The 26,245-nt window shown below is 43.7% G+C and overlaps 2 protein-coding genes across 2 annotated transcripts; one reads left to right on the top strand and one right to left on the bottom strand.

Moving 5' to 3' along the window:
- Positions 1 to 1,151: 1,151 nt before the first annotated feature.
- Positions 1,152 to 21,261, top strand: LOC121991671 (formate--tetrahydrofolate ligase-like). The gene is made up of 5 exons (XM_042545666.1): positions 1,152 to 1,567; positions 1,657 to 1,806; positions 18,708 to 19,883; positions 20,508 to 20,654; positions 20,812 to 21,261. The coding sequence occupies exons 1-5, from the start codon at positions 1,280 to 1,282 to the stop codon at positions 21,085 to 21,087; spliced, it is 2,037 nt and encodes a 678-aa protein (XP_042401600.1). The 5' UTR covers positions 1,152 to 1,279; the 3' UTR covers positions 21,088 to 21,261.
- A 2,134-nt stretch (positions 21,262 to 23,395) lies between these two features.
- On the bottom strand, positions 23,396 to 25,322 carry LOC121989863 (protein indeterminate-domain 16-like). The gene is made up of 3 exons (XM_042544172.1): positions 24,933 to 25,322; positions 24,433 to 24,847; positions 23,396 to 24,339 (listed from the first exon to the last, which is right to left on the bottom strand). Exons 1-3 carry the CDS (start codon positions 25,030 to 25,032, stop codon positions 23,625 to 23,627), a joined length of 1,230 nt encoding a protein of 409 aa, XP_042400106.1. The 5' UTR covers positions 25,033 to 25,322; the 3' UTR covers positions 23,396 to 23,624.
- Between the last annotated feature and the right edge of the window lie 923 nt (positions 25,323 to 26,245).

Here is a 26,245-nt window from a genome sequence, read left to right as displayed (position 1 = left end):
TCTCAAAAAGAGGAAATGATCATACGTTTACGTTCCTTTATAATTTAGTTGTCTGATGTATTTGATCTAGTGTCAGGTCCAATTGACCTATTAGGACTTTAATAATCCTAATATATAGTCAATTTGACTTACTAGAGCTGTCAATTTAGATTGAGTCTGTCAGATTGGTTCGTCTTGTTAAATAATTTAAGCGGGTTGGGTTGAAAGTTTATCAATCCAGATTCATTTTACGGGCTGACCTATCTAGGCCCACGACCCGCAAGGGTCAGCCCGCGATGGGTTTGGGTTGATCCGCGGATTGAAAAATATATGTAGTTAATTTATTATCTTTATTTGATATAATTTTAAAATAAAAATAGTACTTTTCATCCCATATAATTACTCGTTCGTGTTTATTTATATTTAAAATACATGTTTATGAATATATTTAATTGCTGAAATTTTTTCGAAGTAAAATGTTGAAAATATGAAATATTTTTTCAATTTTTAAAAAGAATTTGATGGGTCCGCGGGTTGGCCCGTTAAACCCGTAGCCTGTCTTAAATTGGGTTTAGTTAGAAATTTCTCAACCCATCAAGTTGTTGGGTCGATCTGTCCTATCCCACCAAATAATTGACCCGCCATTGATTGACCCATGACTTACTAAAACTTTCCTTATTAAATTATCTGTATTTGATCAAATTTATTAGATCATAATTTAATTTAACTTTCCACCTTTTTCAATATCAAAATATACACGTTCAATTATTTGGTACTCCTACACAACACTATTATCCAATATTTTTTTCACAAACTATTTCATACTTATTTTTAAAACTTACCAGATTAGCTTAATTGAGACTTCTAATAAACGGGGATTAATATAGGACATTCATAAATAAGAAAAATAAAAACAAATTTAGGTAACCGTTCAAATTTTCTACTACATTTTATAATAATATTAGATTTTTAAATTGGTATTAATTAATATGCCTTTTGACTCGTCAGGCTGACCTGGATGAACCAAAGCCGTGCAAATGGCGCACGGGTCGAATCAGACCGGGCCGAATCCTGACCAACGGCCCGAGCCGGGCCACCAGCAGTCGCGTTCCGGTAAGATATTTTGCTGCATCAGCCGAAAAAGTGACACGCTCCCTCGGCTCTTCCATCTATCTATTTAAGAGTCCATTCCATGCAGTTGCCGTGACGCACAGGCCCAGATCGAGCATCGGGAGGCCGCCGGAGGGCACCGGGAACCGACGACGGTCGACATTCTCCTCCAGCACCCTCAGCTCCAGCGATGTACTGTCCGGTTAGGTGCTGCTTCACGATGTCGGTGCCGCCTCCACCAATCTCCATTACTATCCATCCAATCACAGAGAAGACGAAATTGGAGTATATCGGCAAGGATAATCGGGGGATGAGTTCGTTGAAGACCACACGGCGTCTGGATCTGGAGGTGCGCTCCCCGGTTCCGGCCGATATCGACATCGCCAACTCCGTCGAGCCCCTTCCCATCACCGACATCGCCGAGAGCCTCAACCTGCGACCTAACGATTACGATCTCTATGGCAAGTACAAGGCCAAGGTTTTTTTTTCTTCCCCCCAAACACTTCTTTATCTTTTCCCCCCCTTTTTATTAGATCGGCCATATATGTGTGTGTGGGTTTTATCTAGGTGCTGCTATCGGTGCTCGACGAGCTGCAAGGGTGTGAGGATGGGCACTACGTGGTGGTCGGCGGGATTACCCCAACGCCACTCGGAGAAGGCAAGTCGACCGCCACGGTAGGACTCTGCCAAGCGCTGGGAGCTTTTCTGGATAAAAAGGTACAGCTTTGCAGGCTACAGCATTCTGGATTTATCTTGTGTTTTCTAGGATGAAGGTCCGGGTTTTAATTTAATGATTATTCTTCAATTGATTAAGTGTTTAGAGTTTCTGCTATTCCATCTACTAAATTATCCGTTCTGAACTGAACAGATTCGACAGACCTTGAATAATTCTTATTCTCAATCCTCATGAATTAATTTAGGCTAGCGGCCTCTTATTCCACGACTAACATGATATAATCAGTTACTGATGGAGGAAAGAAAATGATCTAGTAGTGTTGTTCACGATCATAACTAGAAATTTTATGTGACAGTGAACAACTTAATAACTAGGATGATGGATTTCCCAGAACTAGCCTGTCAGTACAATTGAAAGAATCTAAAAAGGATGCATCATTTAGTAGTATTCCATATTTTTTAATTTTCTTTTGGGAAAAACAGCATGAGTGAGTCTTACTTCACTTAAGAATAGCATTAGGAGGGAAGAAAGAAACAGAGCTTAAAGCGTTGATGTTTGGCAGCATGCAAAACAATTTCAGCAAAACAACAAGGAAGCTCTCAAAGAAAGTAAGCCAAGACCAAAATTCACAGCCAAAGGTATCAACAAAGCAACAACTATAAAAGCAAAATGTCAAAAACTGCTGACCATGAGTTTCCATGAGCAAGTGCGAGACATGACAAAGTACTGCAGAAAGTCGGAGGGCTTCAGTTACACCCACCAAAAAAGAAGAAAGTCTGCACACCAAACAAGGTTGTGGAAGAGAAAGCTTTCCCGCTGAAGATGAGATCACTTCATGCTAACTAGATAGAGTAGAGCAAACCTTGAATAGATGCGATCAAAATCTTCTTTGCTAAACCCTGACATGAATACATCTGGATTTCAAAGCTCCAGTCTGGGCTAAACATTCTACGGAGCTTGAATAATTTTTATTCTCACTCCTTATGGTTAATTTGGGATCAGCAGCCTCTTATTCTATAACTAGCCTCATATAATCAACTACCAATAGAAGAAGCAAGGAGCTAATAGTGTTATTCATGACCATATCTGTAAATTTTGTATGATGGTTTATTGAAAATCATTGGCTAACTATTTATCCCAAGCTGACCTCCACACTTGCCCATGTGAGACTAATGGGTGTTGAACAACCCAACTTCAACAACGACGAACAACTTAAATAACTAGGCTGAATGATGATGCGGCGATAAAGGAGGGCCCACCGAGCATAAGTCAACGGCGAAGACAACAGTCGACGTGGATGTCAAAGTCAAGGAAGTCAAAGCCAGAGGACTAACGGGTTCACCAAAAGTGGGTCGAGCGATATTCGACGCCAACTGCCCATCGGTCTAGAAGTGTCCGATCGGCCAGTAGGTTCTCGTTTGAATGGGATCAGTACAGGCAGAACATCAGATGCTCACAATTGACTACGCGAGCGCTAGGCCGACTGGAGCTCATGTCCAGTCAGACCAGAAACCAAAAAGTAGTTGAGGTCGACTGGGTGGGGAATCCCTACCGAACGGCTACCCCGCTCGGCCAAATAGTGGGACCCCTCCCTTATCTCTTAATATCCCTTTGGGAGGTAATGCCGTTGACAACAAGGCATGGTTAACAGTAAAATCGTATGACAGAAGCTTCTACTGTCTTGTTAGGGATTTGTATGCCCCCATTAAGGTATACTGACATGTCTTTTCATAAGACGTTAGGAAAGCGTGCCCGTGCCTTAGGCAGCGTGCACATCACCTACTGTAGCACTATATAAAGGGAGGGTCCATGCATCGGCGGAGGTATGTGCTATTCATTATTCACTCTTGTGCTTTCACTGCTACTACGTTGCTCCTTTTGGAACCCCGTGGTAGTTTTGATGTGATCAATCAGGTTAAGTTAGGTCCTGTTGAGTTTGATCCTTGTGTCTAAGTGTGCAGGAGCTTAGGAACACAAGAAGTCGAGCAGAAGACGCGGCTAGCGAGAAGGATAGAACGGGAAGGGAGCTGACGTGCTCGGTGCATTTGAGGGACGAGGTGCTGTGGAAGAGTACACTGGTGGACGAGAAGGACGTGCGCGACGTTCCGAGGGACGAGAAGCCGGAGCGGAAGCCTGCTCGAGGAGAAGGTCGGAAAATGGGTTCGGGTGAGCCCTATTCCGGATGGCCGCGATCACCCAGGCGATCGGAGCAGTAGAAGAGCAAAAAGAAGATTGGAAATATTGCTGGAGGCGCCTTCAAAGGGAGTTGAAGGCGCCTCCATGCGCCTCCGCACCTTCACTGTGGAAGGCACCTTCCATGGCTGGAAGGCGCCTTTGATGAACAGTATGAAGGTGCCTTCCAGCCCTATGGAAGGCGCCTTCGACTAGGCTGATTTTGTCATTGCCAAAGGATAAAACTTTATCTTTTGGCGCCTCGCTGGAGGCGTCTTCCAGTCTGTTGGAGGTGCCTTCAACCTCTGGATAAAGTTTTCTAGGAGCTATAAAAGACCCCATACAACTCTTGTAATCTTTTCTTAGCAACTGTCTGAGCGTTCAACGATTGTAAGATACTTCTCCGCCTACACGAACAAGATCTTTTAGTGCTTTCATTGTCCTTGAATTAACAACCACCTAGGTTGTAACCAAGTAAATTCTGAGCCTCATCTTTTTAGTAGTTAATCTGAGTTATTAGTATTGTTGCTTTTAATTTAAGTGAAAGAATGGGAAAGGTGTTGTTTTTTTAGGGAATTTACCTCCTCTTGCCGGCCTCGCTGCGCTAACAGCTCCGCCTTCTTCTACTGTTTCGGTGATTGACTTGAGCGTCGGAGGGCCAACATCGGGACCCCTTCCCTGGCCGGCACTGACGTTTCTTGTGTTGTAGATCGAAATAGAGTCTTTATACGGTTAATCGAGGAGCCACATCCCAACCATCCTTCTTCACAATTTTTAGACAGGATCATATTGGCGCCGTCTGTGGGGATGTAGCCTGTATCCGAGATGTGTAGATGGAAGACGCTGGACGACTCACGACGGTGACACTAACAAGGAGGAATTAGACATGATGATACAAGCCCGAGCAGTAAAGATTGTGGAGTAGCAATAGCAGGCGATGGCTGAGCGACACGTAAATGAACCCGCGGCGTCAACAGCGGGACAATAAGCCGGATACAAAGACTGAGCGAAAAATATATCCGTTCGGGGGCAGAATAAGAAGCCGACCGACATATACGGGGATGCTCCGAATGTGCCGATCCCCTTTCACCGAGTGTTGTTCCATACCCTTTCGGAGGAACAAGGCAGAGCGGATAGGGAGCAAGGATCTTCTTCGGACGACGCGCCTGTCCTGACGGATAGAAGGGAAAGACACCAAAGGTCGATGATGCCCTAGAATAGGTCAACAGATAATTCTCACAAGGAATTCTGGACAACCCACTATCACGCCATTACACTCCACTGACGATCGGCGAGTACAATGGAATGATTAATCCGGAGGACCATCTGACTAGGTTTGATAATACGGCAATGCTCCATCAGTATACAGATGGAGTGAAGTGTTGGGTCTTCCTCATCACTCTCTTTGGATTAACACAACGGTGGTTTAGGTGCTTGCTGATCAGATCAATCTGCAGCTTCAGAGACTTCTGGATGACGTTCCTACATCATTTTGCCAGCAGTAGGCACTACCAGAAGATGAACATTAACTTGTTCGCTCTGAAGCAAGGGCCCAAGGAGGCACTGAGAGCCTATATCAAGAGGTTCAGCTAAGTGACCATGGATATCCCATCGACCTCTCCGAATTTATTAGTAAGTGCCTTCTCACAGGGACTTTCAGAGGGCGAGTTCTTTCGCTTGCTCATCTGGAGGCCGCCGAAAGATTTTGACCACCTGCTCAGGCGTGCCAGCAAATACATTAATGTAGAGGAGGCCTAGATGGCAAGGAGGAAGGAGGCACCCGCTGAACCTATCGCTGCCCCTGAACGACGATCGGATAGAAGCCATCAGCCCCCAAAGGGTCCCCGAGCAGGAGTTGCACAGCCATATCAGGAACCTCGAACCCATGTTGTGCAGCACGTAGCAACAGATCGGCCGAAAGCTACAAAAGGCAGGACTTGGACACCGTTGTTTTGCTCGTTTCATCAATCGACGACACACAACACTCGAGACTGGTATGACTTGAGGCCAATTTCAAGCTGACCGCCTCTTCCAGGATATCACCGTCGGTCACCATCTCTCGATCGACATCATCAATGCCGATCAGATGGGTAGCGGGAAGAAGAAAGAGCGGAGGCCAAGCGGCATTAACGTCAACCTCAACGGAGAGGTAACACAAGTCCCGCTCGAGCTTTTGTTGAGCGGACCAGACCTTCGACTCGGGAAGAAGAAAATCGAAGCAATGCCGCTCGAGGTGAAATCAGAATATTCGCTGGGTGGCCAACCAACGGTGATTCCAAGCGAGCAAGGAAGGTCAAGGGATCAGAGATCAATTTTGACCCTCAGAACCTAGAAGGAGTGGAGATCCCTCACGACGATGCCTTAATCATCCGAGTGGTAATAACTAATTATACTATTCATCGAACATTTATGGACACAGGCAGTTTGGTGAATATCATCTTCAAGAAGGCGCTCGACCAGCTGCAGATCGACTGGAGTGAATTGTAGCCCATGACGACCCCGCTGTATGGGTTTACAAGCAATAAAGTCTTGCCAATCAGCCAAGCTTGTCGATCGACCAATATCGGCTGGTCATATCTCTCGGAGAGGAGTCTCTTAAGAGGACAAGGACCACGAACTTCATCGTGGTTGATGCGCCGTCCGTCTACAATGTAATATTGGGTCGACCGACCCTAAATGAGTTTCGCGTTGTAGTGTCCACCTTCTGTCAGAAGATCAAGTTTCTGGTGGATAATGCGGTAAGTGAAGTCAAGGGCGACCAATGGCCACTCGACGGTGCTACGTCAAAATGATCAAATCAGAGGCAAAGACCGCTTGGAAGACTCAGCATTTGGAGGTGAACACAATCATGGAAGAACCACCGACGTTGGTCTATGATAAAAAAGAGGAGGTTCAGATCCAACCCAGCCGATCGAAAGCCACGACATTTGTTGCCGCAGACCTGACAGACGAGAAGAAGGTAGAGTTGGTGGCATGCCTTAGGTAAAACCATGGCGTGTTTGCTTGGTTAACTCACGAGTTCCCGGGTATCTCCCCGAGATGGCTTAGCACGAGCTTCACGTCCGACCGGACGCTTGGCTGGTGAAACAGAGGAAGAGGGACTTCAACTCGAAGCAAAATCAGATCATCCGAGCAGAGATAGAAAAATTGCTGGATGCCGGTCACATCCGCGAGGTACAATTTCTGAGCTGGCTAGCTAACGTTGTGCTAGTCTCTAATCTGGGCAATAAGTGGCAAGTTTACATTGACTTCTGCGATTTAAACAAAGCCTGTCCGAAGAACTTCTATCCCCTGCCTCGAATAGATCAAATGGTAAACTCCACGGCGAGCTGCGAGTTGATCTGCATGCTTGATGCGTAGCTGGGCTACCATCAAGTGCCGCTTGCCAAGGAAGACTAAGAGAGGTCATTACAGCCGATGGAACCTACTGCTTAATGTTATGACGTTTGGATTGAAGAACGTCGACACCCTTATCAAAGACTGATGAACAAAGTGTTCCGACGGTAGATCAGCCTTAACATAGAGGCATATGTCGATGACATTAATAAAATTTCTCCGAACCACTGACCTCTGCGCAGACATCAAAGAAACCTACCAAACCCTGAGGACGTACAGAATCAAGTTGAACTCGAGCAAATGCTTGTTCGGGATGAATAGTGGCCGATTTCTCGGGCACATAGTGACCGAGCGCGGAATAGAGGCAAATCCAAGTAAGGTGAAGGCGTTGCAAGACATGCTGCCGCCCCGTAACTTGAAGGAAGCCCAACGGTTGACCGGACGGATCACTGCGTTGTCAAGATTCATCTCTAAATCATCCAACCTGAGTCACCTGTTCTTCAAGATACTGCGCCGTGCGACGAAATTCTAGTAGGACGCAGAATGCGACAAGGCACTGGAGGAGCTCAAGAAATATCTCAACTCCCTACCTGTATTGGTAATGCCGGCGAGCCACTCTAGATTTATTTGTCATCCACAGAGCATGCGGTCGACTCGGCGTTGGTGCGGCAGAACGACTCTGAACAACAGCCGGTGTACTTTCTTAGTCATATATTGAAAGATGCAGAATCCCACTATATTGGTCTCCAAAAATTGGCGTACGCATTAGTACTCGCCGCTCGGAGGCTTCACCCGTACTTTCTCTCACATCCCATTGTGGTGATGATTAACAGCGTGTTGGGAAGAGTCCTCCTTAACCCTGGAGCATCTGGACGGCTGATTAAATGGACCACCGAGCTGAGCAAGTTTGACATACAATATCACCGCAGACGACAATCAAAGCCCAAGCCTTAGCTGATTTTGTCATTGAGGTCCAAAACGCCGAGCTGGACGCGACTTGGAAGATATATGTGGACGGTTCATTCACTCGGCAAGGCAGCGGAATCAACATTCTTTTAATATCGCCGCACGAGGATAGGATGCATTTGTCTGTATGGCTGGATTATCGGGCAACAAATAATGAGGCAGAATATGAATTATTGAATCCTTGATAGCTGTCCTGCAGGCAGCTTGACATATGGGAGCCACAAGAGTCCTCATTCATTCGGATTCTCAGTTGGCAGCCCGCCAGCTATCAGAAACGTTCGAGATAAATAACACACGACTCAAGATGTATATCGAAGCTTTTGAGAAATTGAAGATAAGTTTTCAAGAAGTAACTATACAGAAGATCCCCTGGTCGAAGAACTAATATGCGGACGAGTTGGCTAAATTAGTTAGTTCTTCATCTCTAATCATCCTGGATAAGTCGGTCGAACAAGTCTTGCCAGTGGCACACATTGACCGAACAGTTGGAATGACCTTCCCGAGCGGTTGGAGGGCACCGCCAATAGAGTTCCTCCGATTGGGCTTTACACCCGTCGACCGGGAGGAAGCTCGTTTGTTAAAAAAGAGGGTCAGGCGATTCACCCTAATTGGAGACCGGTTATATAAAAACGCTTTCTTAAGGCCGTTGCTTAAGTACGTCGGATCGGAGGATATTGAGTACATCTTGCAGGAGGTTCATCAAGGCTCTTGCGGTAGTCATCCGAGCGGCAGATCACTCACCCACAAGATCTTACCGGCCAGATATTTCTTGTCCACATTACAGAACGACGCCGCTTGGACGGTTGCCACTTGCCTGCCCTGCCAAAAGTACTAGAATATCCCGCACCGACCTATTGAAGAGTTGAAAGCATTCGCCGTGTCCTGCCCGTTTGACCAGTGGAGAATGAACATTGTTGGACCATTTCCTATGGCGACAGGGCAAAGAAGATTTCTACTCGTCGCGGTAGATTATTTCTCAAAATGGGTGGAGGCCGAGCGCTCGCTAAGATAACCGAGCACATGGTTATTAAGTTCATATGACAAAACATCCTATGTCGGTTCGGCATCCCTCGCCGGCTTGTCTCGGATAACGGCAGACAATTCATAGGGCGGAAGTTCAAGGAGTGGTGTGAGGGCTATGATATATTGCAGGCCTTCACCTCAGTGGCCTACCCTCAAAGTAATGGTCAGGCGGAAGTCATCAACAAGGAGATCCTCAGAGGGTTACGGGTTCGGCTCGATCAGGCTGGGAGTAGCTGGGTCGACGAACTCCCAAGCGTATTGTGGGCTTATCGCACCATATCCTGAGAGTCGATCGGCATAACCCCGTTCCATCTAGTGTACGGGGGTGAAGCAGTGGTTTCGGTGGAAGTTGGAGTAGAGTTCGACCGGGTGCAGTTCCACAACGAAGGAAACGTCGATCGGAGGGTCATGAAGCTCGACTTGGTAGATGAAGTACGAGATAAGGCCGTCATCCGACTTATGGCATACCGACAACCCATGAAATAGAGTTACAATCGGAGGGTGATCCCAAGATCATTCCAGGTTGGCGACTTGGTATGAAAAAGAGTTAAGCCGGTCGGCGATGCTACTAAATTAGAAGCCTCGTGGGGAGGACCCTATAAAGTTATTCGAAAGCTACGCTCGGGAGCTTATTATTTACAAGATGAGAATGGAAGAGATCTTGAGCGACCCTTGAGAGCGAACCATCTCTGGCCCTAGAGGGCTAGGTGATAGGTGCGTAATCGAATACCACTACAATTATAAGAAAATCTATTTTGTAATTGCAAGAGAACCATGAATGAAAATCCCAAGTGTCTTAGATTCTTGCGTTGATCAGCTAGGTTAAAAGCCGAGCGATTGCTATAAACCTGAGAGTCTACACAAACAAAAGCCGAGCGACGACTATAAATTCGGGAGTCAACGAATCAACAGTCGATTGACACTATAAACCCTGGATCAATAGTCGAGCGGTGACTATAAACCCCGGATCAACAGTCGAGCGACGACTATAAACCCCAGATCAACAGCCGAGCGGCGACTATAAACCCGAGAGTCTACGCCAATTAAAGTCGAGAAGCGATTATAAGCCTTGGATACGAAAGTGTTTATGTTAGAAAACCGAGTAGCAGCTATAATCCCTAGAGTCGACGACAACAGCTGAGTTATGACTATAAACTCAAGAAGAAAGTTATGGGACAATCGAGCAGTGACAGACCCCTGTTCTATTGCCGATTGGCAGATAAGATTTTTTATTAGAAAGGCAAAGAGACTGTTCAACCTACGCTGAAATGATCAGTCGGACGTCTTAGTGATTAGTTGCACAGAAGAGCGGAAACACAAGGATTCACACTTAGAATATTTCTGGAAGTATTACAAGATTGTAAGATGGGAAACCGGACAGTCTTATGGAGCCGAGCAGGGATGCATGGAAGGACACTCGGAACATTTAACATTAGTTGAAAAGCGCCGAACGGGCACGCGTTCGTTGACATTTAGAAAATTTACAAACTAGCGAAGGGAGTACAAAAAGCGGCCTGAAAAACTAAAAGAGAAGGTTATTCAAGATAGTCGAGCACATCATCCGGTAGCGACTCAGTGAGCTTCTCTCTGTTTATGATCTTGTTGGTTAGCACGGGAGAGAGATAGCCGCTATCCTTCAGCTGCTGGAGAGTCCCATTAATACCACAGTTGAAGAGGCGAAGAGCCTGATCGGTGAGTCTGTCATTGAAAGGGTCAGATCGGAGATAGTTGCGCTTGAAAACTTCAAGCCATCCGGGCTCTTCCTCTTGGTACATTTTGAAGGCCACTCGGGACGCCTCCAATTCAGCTTTCAGCGAAGTCAGCTCGGCATCTTTGGTGTCAAGCTGGAGTTGTGCGACCGCTTGCTCTGTAGAGCAGCTAGCTTGTTCGGTCTCGAGAGCAGCCTCCGCCTTCTTGAGATTTTAGGCTAAGACATGAGCCTCTTTATTTTTGATGTCTAAGTTCTCGATGGTTCGGAGCTTCCTGGCGTTGGCGGAGTTAATCTTGGATTCAAAACTATTGGCCTACTTGGTGAGCCGATCAATTTACAGGGCTTGATCATTATTCTTTCTCCTCTCTGTATTGAGCGCCCGTTTGGAGCTAATTAGCTACTCGGAGCTTCTCTCTAGTTCGGCCTTCAACTACGCCACCTCAGTTGTCAATTGCTCTAGGTGAGCCCCCCTCTGAGGGGTCGCTCGAGGCACGCAGTTGTTGCACCTCGTGCTTCAAAAAGGCTAGCCTCTGGCATATGGCCAGACTTTCGACCCAGAATTGCATTAAAAATAGATTAAGGATTGCCAATCGGGAAATATGCAAGTAAAAATAAGGATGATATACATACCCCAGTGGACTTCTGAGTATAGCCGTCCGTGAGCTCGCTAAGAGAGATAGTCGCTGCATGGGCCTGAGCATCAGCCCAGACTTGTGTCAGCGATCCTTGAATTATGATTCGGTGTTTGGGGGAGCACGGCTCGGTGTCGTCAGGATGGCGCCACTCATCCGTTAGTAGGTGGATGATGACAGTTATGTGTCTCTGGCCACTCGAGCTTGATGGCTCAGAGGTGGCTTGGCCTGTGGACTTAGGCAATGGGGAGGAGCAGATGGTGGACACTTGGGCGGCTGACAAGGAAGACTGGGGTGGCATATATGCGATGGGCGGCGCGCATATCGTCCCTGACGACAGTGCGGACAACGGAGGTGTTCGGTCGGATGACAGAGGAGTGGGATCTACGGTGGTCCCCTGTTCGGGAAAGGCGGGAGATTAAGTCTCACCCCGCTTAGACGACAGACGTGAGAAAGTAGGGGCGGGGGTCTGCAAGGCAGAAGTCGTCGAACGGGACGAACCTTCCCCTCGACGCCTCTTGCGTCTTTGGATTAAAGGCTCGCTCGAGGTTGCCGATTCCGAGGGCACTGCGATCGACAATAGTGAAGGCCGTTCGGGAAGGAGTTCAGCTGTGGCGGCCGTGGTGTTGCTAGCTATCGTCTGACTTCCTTGAGCCTCGCTAATCGTAATGTCGTCGGTCGGATTGTCAGATTGGTCGACCAGTTGTAAGCCACGACTCTCCAGCACGGCAACGCCGGTGGCGTTAATTGTCACGTCAGCGAGCCTGCTTTTGTCGCTCAGTCGTGCCCTCATCATAATTTGAGCTGCAAGAAAAGAAAAGAAATTAATTAGATTCAAAGATGGGGAGAAGAAAGAGCATACCTAGGGTAAGGGCAGCCACGTGCGGATCGAGCTCAATCTGAACACATATAGGACACTCTCCAATAGCAGTCGGTGGATATGATATTTTTGACCGGCCAGATTGGTAGGCTGCTTGGAGGCTCAATTCGATATCTCCCGAGCGATGGAGGCTTCATCACTTCCATCTGCCAGTCGGTCGGAAAGTCGGGCCAAGCGGGAAAACGAACGAAAAAATAATGCTCTCTCCAATGCCTATTGGAGGACGACATTTTGTCAAAAAAGACAGCGCCCACTTGGGCTTGGAACAGAAAGGTCCCTGACTCGGACAACTTAGGATAATAAAAGCAGTGGAACACTCGAGGGACTAAAGGGATGCTGTGCAGACGGAATAGCACGACCACCCCGCACAACAACCTAAAGGAGTTGAGCACCAGTTGGTGCAGAGATACAACAACAACCAAGCCTTTTCCCACTAGGTGGGGTCGGCTGCATGAATTCTTTTACGCCATTGAGCTCTATCTCCTATTATATCATCTATATTTAAATAAATTTTATCTTGTTTTATTGTTGTTAACCAAGTCTCTTTTGGTCTTCCTCTTCCTCGTTTGATATGTATGTTTATCATAGTTTCACATCGCCTAACTGGAACATTTATTGGTCGTCTAAGTACATGTCCGTATCATCTTAAACGTGTCTCTCGGAGTTTTTTCTCAATAGATGCAACTCCGACTTTCTTTCTAATACTCTTATTTCTTATTTTGTCCATCCTCGTATGTCCACATATCCACCTTAACATCCTCATCTTTGCAACTTTCATCTTCTGCTCATGTGCTCGAGTCATAGTCCAACATTCAGCTCCATATAACATAGCAGGTCTAACTGCGGTTTTATAGAATTTACCTTTAAGTTTAAGAGGTATTTTACGGTCACATAAAACACTCGACGCTCCCCTCCATTTCACCCATCCTGCTTGTTACCATTAATTAGTCTCTCGATTTCATTATCATTTAAATATGATATACAAATTAGTTCTACAACTAAATTTAAATGCCATATTAAGTTTTAAAACAATATAAATATCAATTTAAGAATATTATTATCTATTTAACAATTGTAATTATTAGTGTCAACTTATCATTAATTTAAAAATCTAATTATATTCTTTTTTAAACATAAATGTGGGTTTAATTATAGATCTAGTTATTCAATACTTAGTTTTATTTCGTAAAAAGATATGGACTTAGAGCAGATCCTTAATGTAACCCTATCTTTATAGGAAATGCTTCAGTTATTCCGTCAGAAGTCTTTACTCTTGTCGTTACATCCTCATACATATCCTTAATTGTTTCAATATATGCTAACACCTCTCTCTTCTAAAATTCTCCATATAATTTCTCTTGGACTATCATTAGCTTTTTCTAAGTCAATAATAAGTCTCGCTTCTTTTCTTGTTTGCCCGATATTTTTCAATTAATTGTCTAAGAAGATGTATAATTTCTATCGTCGACCTTTCACGCATGATTTCAAATCAAATTTTTCATAACTTTACAAAATGATTTGTCTGTTCAGTAGTTTAACACTATAGTTTGCACAATTTTGTACGTCTTCCTTGTTCTTATATAAGGGAACTAGAGTACTTATCCTTCATTGATCAAACATTTTTTTCGTTTTCAATATCATGTTAAATAATTTTGTAAGCCATTCAATACCTTGTTTCCCTAAGCACTTCCATACCTCTATTGGAATATCATCTTGTCCAATGACTTTTCCATTGTGCATCTCATTTAAAGTTTGTTTTATTTCTGAAGTTTGAATTCTACGATAAAAATTAAAATTTCTATGCTCATTTGACCTACTTAAATTACCTAAGTTAAGTTGGTCACCTAAACCTTCATTAAAAAGTTGATGAAAATACCCCTTCCACCGCTCTTTTATTTCTTCATCGTTTACTAATACCCTATTACATTCATCTTTAATACATTTTATTTGGCTAAGATCTCTTGTTTTTCTTTATCTCACTTTAGCTATTCTATAAATGTCTTTTTCCCCTTCTTTTGTATCTAATTTTTGATATAACCGTTCAAAAGTTTCATTTTTTGCTTCATTCACTACTTTCTTAGCTTCTTTCTTGGCTATTGTATATTTTTTTAAGTTTTCCTTGTTCTTACAAATATATAATTCTTTATAAGCTATTCGTTTTTCCTTCATCTTGTACTTTCTCATTCCACCACCAAGATTCTTTACTTAGTGGTGCATGCCCCTTTGACTCACCGAGTACACTCTTAGCTACTATTTTTAACTTTGATATCATCTTATCCCATGTTGTATTAGAGTCATCGTATATTTCACCTAATGTTTGTACTTCTACCTTCTCCTTAAATATATTTTGCTTCCCATCCTTTAACTTCCACCACTTAATTCTAGGAATTGTATATATTTTCTTTCTATTGATACTATGTTTAAGGCGTATAGCCAACACTACTACTCTATGTCGAGTAGTTAAACTTTCTCCAGGGATGACTTTGCAATTTTTACAAATCTTTCTATCATTCTTCCTAACCATAAGAAAGTCAATTTGCGATTTATTATTTCCACTTTTGAATGTGACTAAGTGTTCTTCTCTTTTCTTAAAAAACATATTAGCTAATATAAGATCATATGCTATCGCAAAATCTAATATAGTTTTCCCTTCCTCATTCTTCGTTCCAAACCCATAACTCCCATGTACTCTCTCATATTTCTCATTTTTACTTTGATATCACCTCCTATTAAAATCATTTCATTTGGTGGAATATTTTGTAATATTTCATCTAAGTCCTCCCAAAACCTTGATTTGGTAGCTTCATCTAATCCTACTTGTGGTGCATATACGCTAATTATGTTCATAGTTTCTTTCGTCACTATTATCTTAAGGGCTATAATTCTATCCCCTTTTCTAATTACTCCTACAACTTCATCTTTTAACAAACTATCGACAATAATACCCACTCCATTTCTTACTTTACTCTTTCCAGTGTACCATAACTTAAAACCCGAGTTCTCTATCATCTTTGCCTTCTCGCCTGTCCATTTTGTCTCTTGTACACACAAAATACTAACTCTTCTCCTAATCATCATATCTACTACCTCCATTGATTTACCAGTGAGAGTTCCTATGTTCCATGTTCCAAATCTTAGATTATTAGTTTTCCTATCATATTTGTTCTTATCTAACCTATGGTGTGAGAACTCTTGCCTATTTAACACTACACCCAAGTTCTCATGGAGATGTAGCGGTCCTTGCTGAGACGTTACAGTCGGACCCTGTAATGCAAACTCTTGCATATTTAGCACTACACCCGAGTTCTGGAGATGTAGCAGTCCTTGCCGAGACGTTACAGTCGGACCCTGCAACGCGTTCCTTCCGGAAAACAACTTAGCATTAGCACAATAGTTTAATGGATTCATTCATTGAATATTTGCCATAGTTTGACGCTGGCTGGCAACTTAACGCAACCCTCCTCCTTTATCCGGGCTTGGGACCGACCATGACTGGTCAGGCGGAGTTACCAGTTGGTGCAGAGATATATGGAAATATTTACATACAGCGGAGAAGAAAGGGTGAATGTGAAAACGGAGGCCGGCGCAGAATTGGTCCTTAAACAAAGGCAAAAAGCCGGCGGGAGGTAAATGGGGTCAGTCATAAGCAGAAGGAATAATGATTTGATAATCGGAGGGGAAACGATATGTAAGTTTCATCTAGCCAATTTCATCGCCATTGAACTTAGACTCAGTTGAAGTATACCACAACCCGGGGGCGGACACAGGAGGTTTGAGGAGGAGCGGCCATAACAAATAGAAAGGGAAGAAGATCAACGACGTGACTAGAGAAGGAAAAAAGATAGCCTACTGAGAAAATATCGTCGACGATGAAGAGGAAGAAGGAAAGCGGCAAAGCATGTACGCGAAGGAGAAAGACGACGAAGTATGGGAATGACGATGAGTAAGGGCTTATAAACCTAGTGGATGGTCGCTCCGAGCCGTCAGATCGAGGGTTATAGAAAACGAAGTCGAGCACCGTGGAATTCAAAACTGCACCTGTCACATCAATCGCGGATATCTGCTTGTCACATCAAGCGTACGACGACAGAGATCGGGACATGCGGCGGTTGGTGAAGGGGTGCATTAATGAGGTTTAATTAAAAGGCATGGGCGGCGGGCTCGGTAATAATGATCAATGATTTGCATAGTCTTTCAGAAAAGGGGATGACGTTAGCAAGCATTAAAAAACATTCATCCGAGGAAGTGGCAAGAAGTGGAAAATTCACTAAGTGTCGTCGCCTACCATCGCTATCGGCAAGGATCCTTAACTGAGAAGCGGTCGAGTGGAGACATTGTTAACATTCGGGATAGCCGAGCAGCGCCTCTAAACCAGGTCAGTAATTTAAAGTCGAGCGACGACTCTAAACCCAGGTCAATAATTGAAAGCCGAACGACAGCTCTAAACCCAGGTCAGTAATTGAAAGCCGAGCGGTGACTCTAAACTCAAGTTAGCAAGGTAAAGTAGAACGACGACTATGAAGATGGGGTGAGTAGATCGGCATCCCTATAACAAAGAATGCCTGATCACGGGGACATCATTGAAGACATTGCTCGGTCAGTCAGTTAGACTTACAGTCTCCTTTAACTAGACTTGAGGGGAAGGCTTATGATGCGGCGATAAAGGGGGGCCACTGAGCATGAGTCAAGGGTGAAGATAGCAGTCGACGTGGAGGTCAAAGCCAGGAAAGTCAAAGCTAGAGGACCAACGGGTTCACCAAAAGTGGGTCGAGCAGTATTCGATGCCAACTGTCGATCGGTCTAGAAGTGTCCCATCAGTACAGTCAGAACATCAGATGCTCGTAATTGACTAAGCGAGTGCCAGGTCGACCGGAGCTCATGTATGGTCAGACCAGAAACTATCTGTCGAACCGAGTCATTACGAAGAAAAGCAGCTGAGGTTGACTGGGTGGGGGATCCCGGCCGAGCGACTACCTCGCTTGGCCAAATAGTGGGACCCCTCCCCTATCTCTTAATATCCCTCTGAGAGGTAATGCCGCTGACAACAAGGCATGTTCAACATGCAAATCGTACGGCGGAAACTTCTACTGTCTTGTCAGGATTTACATGTCATGTTAAGGTATGGTGTCAGAGACACTTTCCTGACATGTCTTTTCATAAGACGTTAGGAAAGTGTGCCCTCGCCTTGGGCAGCGTGCACGTCGCCTACTGTAGCACTATATAAAGGAGGGTCCATACACCGACAGAGGTATGTGCTATTTATTATTCACGCTTGTGCTTTCACTGCTACTACGTTGCTCCGCCTTCTTCTATTGTTCTGGTGACTGGCTTGAGTATCGGAGGGCCAATGCCGGGGACCCTTTACTTGACCCGGCACTGGCGTTTCTTGTATTGCAGATCGGAGCAGAGTCTTCACACGGTCAACCGAGGAGTCACATCCTCAGCCAACCTTCTTCACGATTTTCAGACAGGATCAAATGATTTACCAGATACAACCCATCAGTGAAATCAAAAGAATTAAATAAAGGGTACTCCAATGATCCACATGCCATGCAATCTGTGAAATATGTGCATTGAATTATACATGGTGGCAAAAGACGAATACGCTCGCTCCCAGCGCCCTCGCCTACCCGTCTTAGGGCCAACATGGAGGAGGTAAACCACGGGCGGCTACTAGCCTTTGGAATAATGACTAGCACATAAAGGAGACATTTACCTCGACTTTGCCGAGATTCAAACCGTGCATTTAATTATACAATTTCTCTGTAAGGTGTCACTGTATTTCTATGCTCCGGCTTTTTGATACTATTATCTAATGAATTGTCTTGGATATAAATCCTTTACTTTGTTATCTGATATCGATCAAAAAATGGATTCTTCCTATAAACCCAGTGAGTAATCATTATCTATATGAAATATGCAATTTCCTATTAGAAGCACAAAGGAATTTAGAGTTCATTTTTTTTTTTACTGCAAATATTGGTGTAGCTTATACCATAAAAGACGTATTAGGGATTTATTAAAGACAGATTTTATTTGTTATATTCTCAATTTTTGGTTAATGTTGCTTTTTTTGATAGATTTTATTCCATAAACTAGTTATACTTGTTGAACATGTCAGTCACAATGTTGCTTCATATAAGATACCTCCATGTTTTTTTTTGTGTTATTCAAAGTCATTTACTTTGTCAAAATAATTCATCTTATTCTATCTCTAATCAGGTTGTCACTTGTCTCCGTCAACCTTCACAAGGACCCACATTTGGAATTAAAGGAGGTGCTGCTGGAGGAGGTTACAGTCAAGTTATCCCAATGGATGAATTCAATCTTCATCTGACAGGAGACATTCATGCAATTACAGCTGCAAATAATCTCCTTGCTGCTGCTATAGACAGTAGGATGTTCCATGAGGCATCTCAGTCAGACAAAGCATTATTTAATAGATTATGCCCACCAAATAAAGAAGGGAAGCGAACTTTTGCAGATGTTATGTTCAGGCGTCTCCAAAAGCTTGGCATTTCAAAGAGTAGTCCAGATGAGCTAACATCTGATGAAATTAAAAGATTTGTTAGGCTTGACATTGATCCTGATTCCATTACCTGGAGAAGAGTTATGGATGTTAATGACCGGTTCCTGAGGAAAATTACCGTTGGAGAAGGTACTGAGGAGAAAGGAATGATCAGAGACACTGGCTTTGATATATCAGTAGCGAGTGAAATCATGGCTGTATTAGCTCTCATGACCTCTCTTGCAGACATGAGGGAAAGGCTTGGAAGAATGGTGATAGGAAACAGCAGAAATGGCGATCCAATTACTGCAGATGATCTTGGAGTTGGAGGAGCTCTAACTGTTCTAATGAAAGATGCCATTAACCCTACCCTGATGCAGACTCTTGAGGGAACTCCCGTCCTTGTTCATGCTGGACCATTCGCCAATATTGCTCATGGAAATTCTTCGATAGTAGCTGACAAGGTCGCCCTTAAGTTGGCTGGAAAGGGTGGTTTTGTAGTTACAGAAGCAGGTTTTGGTGCTGATATTGGAATAGAAAAGTTCATAAATATAAAGTGCAGATACAGTGGTCTGGTTCCACATTGTGCTGTTATTGTGGCAACTATAAGAGCTCTTAAAATGCATGGGGGTGGACCTGATGTTGTTGCTGGGAAGCCTCTTCCCCATGCTTACTTGACTGAAAATTTGGCTCTTGTTGAGGCTGGTTGTGTAAATCTTGCTAGACATATTACAAATACCAAGGCGTATGGAGTGAATGTTATAGTTGCCATCAACAAGTTTGCCACTGATACTGATGCTGAGGTGAACGCTGTAAGAACAGCTGCTTTAGCAGCTGGTGCTTTTGAAGCCGTTGTTTGTACAAATCATGCACATGGTGGAAAAGGGGCGGTTTGTACTACTAAACCATCTTATTTTCAAACTTGGTATTTCTACTGGTAAAATTGAAACTAGTTATGAAGCAATATACAAGCATAATTCTAAGGATTAATTTGCTAACAAGATGTTTTACTGGCTTCCTGACATTTTCTCGTAAGTGTGTCGGTCACTATTTGAATCCCAGAAGAAGCCACATAAAGCATGCTCTTTGATGACAAAACTTGCTTTAAGCTATCTAGATTCAATTAAGATCACATATTTCCTGCATAGTTTACTGCATTTCACTCTGTAATTGATCATGTAATTCCTTTTCTGAATGCCTCCAGAGCTTTGTCTGGCCAAATTTGGGTAAGCAAGTTTACCTCATGAACCTTTAGTTCGTAAGTACTAAATTCTATTATATCATCCTTTATGCATTTCTTGCCATCTCATTAAATGGATATACCACGGCAAATTTATTTTCCGATGTGATTGTTCATGTCATCTTGTGCAGTTGGTTAAAGGAAAATCGATGATTGTCTGGATGATAGTTTCTACTGTCTCATTTTGCCCCTATAGGCATCAGCATAGCCAATGTCTAATATATGTTTACTCAAGTTTTCATTGTTTGAATCTTATTATTTGCTAAATATCTAGGTTGATCTTGGCTTTGCGGTTCAAAGAGCATGTGAGGGTCAGTCACAGAGGTTGAACTTTTTGTATCCTCTTGACATTGGTATTAAAGAAAAAATTGAGGCCATTGCTAAGTCATATGGTGCCGGTGCTGTTGAGTACTCAGAACAGGTAATTCATTTTTCCGTTACCAGATTCAAGATATGTCTTCTATGGTTTAGAATATGCTTGTATTACACCTTTTCAATATGTTGTTGCTATAATTTGGCAATGTATTCTTATAAAGTTTTGGATGACTTTTACTAACTTGATTATTGCTTTTCTTAAGGCGGAGAAGAAGATTGAGATGTACACCAAGCAAGGTTTCTCTGGTCTACCGATTTGCATGGCGAAAACACAATACTCGTTCTCGCATATCCCATCTCAAAAGGGTTGCCCAAATGGATTTGTTCTTCCAATTAGAGATGTGAGGGCCAGCATTGGGGCTGGTTTCATTTATCCTCTGGTTGGAACAATGAGCACAATGCCTGGTCTTCCAACTAGACCTTGCTTTTACGAGATCGACGTTGATGTCGCGACAGGGAAAGTCCGCGGACTCTCCTAGAAACTTCTCTTGTTCGAAAATTTAATAAGCTTTGCAACTCCCCTTTCAAATTTTAGGATTAGAATTGCATGCTTTATTTGTGTTTAAGAACTGCTTCAATGTGGCCGGTTTAAACAAGCCAAGTACTCATCTGAAATTTGAATTCAGGCATCAACTGTTATTTGAATTGGTTAAGAAAGACATATGAGTCATTAGGAAAGGAAGAGCACTGACAATCCTCACCACTGTACTCAAGTCCAGTGAGACAAAGGAAGGAGATGAAGCAAAACAAAGCAAAAGGCGATGAGCCATGCAGCCACCCCCCACCACTCGCTGCCATCGCCTGACCGTCTCTGCCACCCTCTGCACAAAGCGTCAAAGCCAATGCGCCACTCCCTGCCAAGCTTCAACTCACATAACCGCGAGGCATTCACCCAAGTGAAAAAGGCCAGATGCAAAGGTCAAAAAGAAAGAGGTGCTTTTAATTATTTACCTAAACCTTTCTCCTCCTCCTCCTCGCTGTTCATGCTGCTATTCCTTTTCAGAGTTACGTACATGAGCGAACAAAAAGAGAGAGAGAGAGTGAGTGGCACTGAAATCTATGGCATGACATTTGATGTTCTCGTCATGAATGATGCTGGACTGTGCTCGCTTGTAGTGTGTTGGTACGCTGCCCATTGAATGGCGTAGGGACCAACAGTAATGAAAAGTACCATGGTAAACTCAAGCAGCTCTGACCACCACACCATTAATACACAGGCACATTCATCACCAACACATTGACACATTCACCAGCTCTCTCTTTCTGCCTCCTTCTGTAGCCCAGCGAGACAATAGCAGCAGTTGCACAGTCGAATTGACTCTTGACATTTAAATGTCTCTTGCGATCTAGACAGTGGATTTGGGTCAGCATTGGCCCAGTCTTGTTGCCTTGCCTTCCTCCCTGTCTAGCTTTGTCAGCTAGCTGCCCCACACTCTACGTTAATTAGAAGCTATGTGTGTTTATACCGTGTTTTTCTTAATTCATCTCTTTATTTAAAGGACAGTTAATTTATAATTTTAGACTATTTCCGCGATTTGAATCTGATTTATGCAATGAGGCTGTTAAGGGACAAGATACTGTCTTAATCTATCCTTGTAACGCATCATCAATTCACGTCACTAGCCAATTGCTTAACTAAACTAAATGGCTTTTGTTCCATATATTCAGTAAGGAATCATTATTAAGAAAATTATTAACTAAATAAAAATTAATTATAAAAGTTACTTATGAAATGAGTGTCACTTGTTTAAATTAAATACTGAGACATAACTGAACTAATTAATTAAAATTATATGTTACAGCTCAGTAATAACAGCTGCAAATTAATAGAAAAATAAAATTATACTTAGAAATCACAATGTTTTAAGATTATTCATACTGATCATTTAGAATAATAGATTGAACATACAAGATTGTCGTAGTGAAGATTGGGCATAAAATATATATGATAACCAAATTGAATATCACAATAACGTGACCTTCTTGTTGGAAGTTTATTTCATAATTAAGTTGTTGGAGATTCAGGGAGTATATTCCGACTTAAAATTACAATGTACACAATTCAGATTTATTTATCAAGATGATTTGAACGGATAATTTTAAACTGTCTGCCTAAGCTCCAAGTGGACTTTCCGAGTGAGACACCTGATCATACCATCAGGGTTGAGTCGGAAGAAGATGATCAAGTCCTGCAACGATGCAATGTTCTTAAAATAGATTCGTCCTTTTCGGTGGTGCTACGAGATTATATTGAACATATGTTTTCTAGAATAAAACGACAAAATCCGATCATAAATTAACATAGGTTATCATGTCAAACTGAATATGTATCTGAATACTATCATGAATATCTACCGAGCAAAAGATGAAATGAGAGAATCATGGTAGAAGAATCTCTTATCTTTGAAATCTCTCCTTGCACAAGAACAACTCTTCTTGGAATCTCTCTCTCTCTCTCAAGAATGCTTTGTTCCTCAACCACTTGCTTGAGAATGAATTCTTGTTCAAGCTCAGCCATCCTTATATGGAAAGCTTTTTCTTGAGCAACCAGCAAACTTGCTTGAACAACCAAAAACACATGCCTTAATGCAATCTTTTTTGAATAATCAGAAACACAAGCAACGAACAAGGAAGCCTTCTTGAGCAACTAGTCAAGACTTGAGTAATACATCTTGTCGTTTTATCGAGCAATAAGTCTTTATCAAAGACTTGAGCAACAAAGAGACATGTGACAAACACTCTGGTCTACCTGAAATTAATTCATTCACACATAAGTGAGTTTCTCCAATCCGGATTATATATTTGCATATCGACAACTTTGTTCAAGTCTTAATGTCACTCAACTTCTAATGTGAGACTAATGCTTTATTCACATCAAAGTCTATTTCCATCCGCAACTTTCTTCATTCACAATTTTCCAACAAGTCTTCCTGAAATCATGCATCACCCCATAAAAAAAAAAAAAAAAAAAAAGGATGGATCATTCAGAGAATGAATGGGATTGTAGTAATTTGAGTTATGGCAATAGTTGGGAGATCTTTTCTCGATGTTTGTTACGGTGGTCGTTGGCCATGTCTTCCTCGCCCTCGGTCACCGCCGACGAGATGTGGCTGACGATGACGGAGTTATTCTCCTCGGAGGCACCGGCCGCCGGCGCTCTGAACTGCTGCCGGCACGCGTAGCACGTGACCTGCATCAGGGTGGCGTTGACCTGCCTCACGGCGCGGTCGCGGATGGCGTGCGCCCGGCTCAGCTCCACCCGCGCCTGCTGCCGCATCCGCCGCGCGTTCTCCAGCTCGAGCTTGGCCAGCTCCAACTGCCTCCTGGCCTTCTGCCACGCCTCGTCGGCCAGCGACTTGTCCGCCATCGCCCGCTTCATCTCCTCCTCGTCGGCCGGCGGGCCGATTGAAAGCTGCAATTTTGCGGCGTCTGCCCTCCCGTCTGTCGCCGGAGATAACAACCAGGGGGAGGATGGAGGGAGGAGTTGGAGCTCGCTGCGGTAGTACTGGTGCGGATGAATTACGGGCCGAGAGGAGGAAGGCCGGTCGGCGCCGAGATTGAAGACGGCGGGTCCTGCAGGCGACGCGGCGGGGGTGAAGTCGGCGTCGCTAGAGGGGCTAGGACTGGACGCCGTCGTCCGTGATAAACACGCCGGCGGCACCGGTAAGCGGAGCTGCATCCGGGCTCCTCCGGCGGTGCAGCTGTCTTGATGCTCGATGAAGCTCTCCACTCTGCATAGCCGGTCGGCCAACCCGTGATCATTAAAAAAAAAAAAAAATTGCGAGATAGATTTAAGGTCTCCGACGATCCTCGGAGCTAGCTACCGGGAGAAGACGCGGCCGCAGTCGCAGGAGTGGCCGCGGGTGCCGCAGGTCTTGAGGTGCGCCTTGTAGTCGGAGTGGACGGCGTAGGCCTTGGAGCACTTGGCGCAGGCCCACTGGCGGTGGGTGCTGTGCTTCCGCCTGAAGTGCTTCTTGATGCCGACCAAGTCGCCGAGGGCGTGGCAAGGGTCGTGGTGCAGGCAGCTCTGCTCCGGGCAGACGAACACCCGCTTGCGCACCTGCACCTCCGACGACGACGAAGCCTCCCGCTTCAGCAGCTTCCACGGCACCTTGTGCCGCCGCCGGTGCATCTGCAGGTTCTGCTCCCGCTGGAACCCCTGGTTGCAGATCTCGCACACGTACCGGTCAGACTCCAGCAGCGTTCTCGGCGACAGCGATACCACCTCCGCATCCGGATCTAGTCGATCATCATCAGCATCATCATCATCATCATCATCATCAATTCCCGAACAAGTCAAACATTTACACATATAGACACTAACCCGGAGTTCCCGCCGGCCGTCGCTTTTTCTTGCCCCCGTTGGCTGCATTGCATGCACCGACAGGAGGCGGAGGAGCCGGCGACGACGGAGAGCCTAACATTGACGATGGATCGATCGAAATAGAGTACGTACTGGTCGATCTAAGAAGAAGAAAATTAAAAGATTAATCTTGTTGTGTGTCTCGGGAGGGGAGGACAGGCCGATCTACACTGATATTTGGTGAAGGGATATGGAATTGGCCTCGTGAGAGAGAGGCGATCGATCGACTGGTAATCGCTGAGAGAGAGAGAGAGAGAGAAAGAGGCCCACCCACTGCGACGAGGGCGCATTGGGAGAACGAACGAACGAACGAACGAACATCCTCGCAAAGAAACAAAATTTTAAAGCTAGTGATCATAATTTCATCGCTACCAATTCCTACAGTACAAATTGCATGCATTAATGGAGGCTGGTCTCCGTCAATATGTCCTTAGGTCAACACGGAGGAGATAAATCACAGATAACTACTAACCATTAGTGCAAATGACCAAGACATGAAGAGACTAGTCCTTTCAAGAAACTCCAATAGTTGAGATATTGGATGTTATCACATAATATAATTAAGATATTAGATCAAAATTGTCTCATCTTGGCTATTTATGTTTTATCTCTTTCGAATTGAACTAGAGATAGAATTGGTAGAAGTCTTAGGACGAGCGAATCGTTTTTTTGATGTCCCATGTATTAATGCAGGCCTAACTCCAAAATACACCTGAGATCTCTTTCGCCTTCAAATTTTCCTTTCCTGATTTTTTTGTTTTTGTTTTCTGTTGTTTTGCTTTGTCAACAAAATCATGAGTTTTGTTTTGTTTAGCTGAAAAGAATATTTGATGATGCAGGATCTACATGATGACAAGCAAGGTGTATAATATAATTAGGGTCATAAAAATGAATCATATTTTCATGATCAAATTTGGTGTTCGAATATGATAAAAACTTTTTTATGTACTTCCACACAAAAGTAACAACTCGTTATACTTAATAAATAAGCTTGAATATATTTGTGTTGTTCAACTTGTTAACATTAATGATAAAGATAGATTGTGAATTATTCATAAATAATGTTTATGCATAATGTTCACGAATAATTTTTGTAAATAATGTTCATCAATAAAACTTTTATCAACATAGTAAATAAAAAATAATTTTAAAAATGAACAAACAAATTCAATAATTAATCAAATAAATTTAAAAACGTAAAAGTTTTTAAATAATTAAATAAATTTAATGGAAAGCTCAATAATATATAAATGAATCAAACTCAAGTTTATAAA

The sequence above is a fragment of the Zingiber officinale genome, chromosome 6B (assembly GCF_018446385.1).
Source record: "Zingiber officinale cultivar Zhangliang chromosome 6B, Zo_v1.1, whole genome shotgun sequence".
Lineage (NCBI taxonomy): Eukaryota > Viridiplantae > Streptophyta > Magnoliopsida > Zingiberales > Zingiberaceae > Zingiber > Zingiber officinale.
This window is presented reverse-complemented; position numbering and strand designations above follow the sequence as displayed.

What these genes read in the sequence shown, in the direction of transcription:
- LOC121991671 (XM_042545666.1), top strand. Translation starts at nt 1,280, where the DNA reads ATGTACTGTCCGGTTAGGTGCTGCTTCACGATGTCGGTGCCGCCTCCA. An exon ending in ATGGCAAGTACAAGGCCAAG is followed by an intron (nt 1,568 to 1,656) that starts GTTTTTTTTTCT and finishes GGTTTTATCTAG; the next exon opens with GTGCTGCTATCGGTGCTCGA. An exon ending in CACATGGTGGAAAAGGGGCG is followed by an intron (nt 19,884 to 20,507) that starts GTTTGTACTACT and finishes CTAAATATCTAG; the next exon opens with GTTGATCTTGGCTTTGCGGT.
- LOC121989863 (XM_042544172.1), bottom strand. Translation starts at nt 25,032, where the DNA reads ATGTTAGGCTCTCCGTCGTCGCCGGCTCCTCCGCCTCCTGTCGGTGCA. An exon ending in ACGGCCGGCGGGAACTCCGG is followed by an intron (nt 24,848 to 24,932) that starts GTTAGTGTCTAT and finishes ATGATCGACTAG; the next exon opens with ATCCGGATGCGGAGGTGGTA. An exon ending in TGCGGCCGCGTCTTCTCCCG is followed by an intron (nt 24,340 to 24,432) that starts GTAGCTAGCTCC and finishes CCGGCTATGCAG; the next exon opens with AGTGGAGAGCTTCATCGAGC.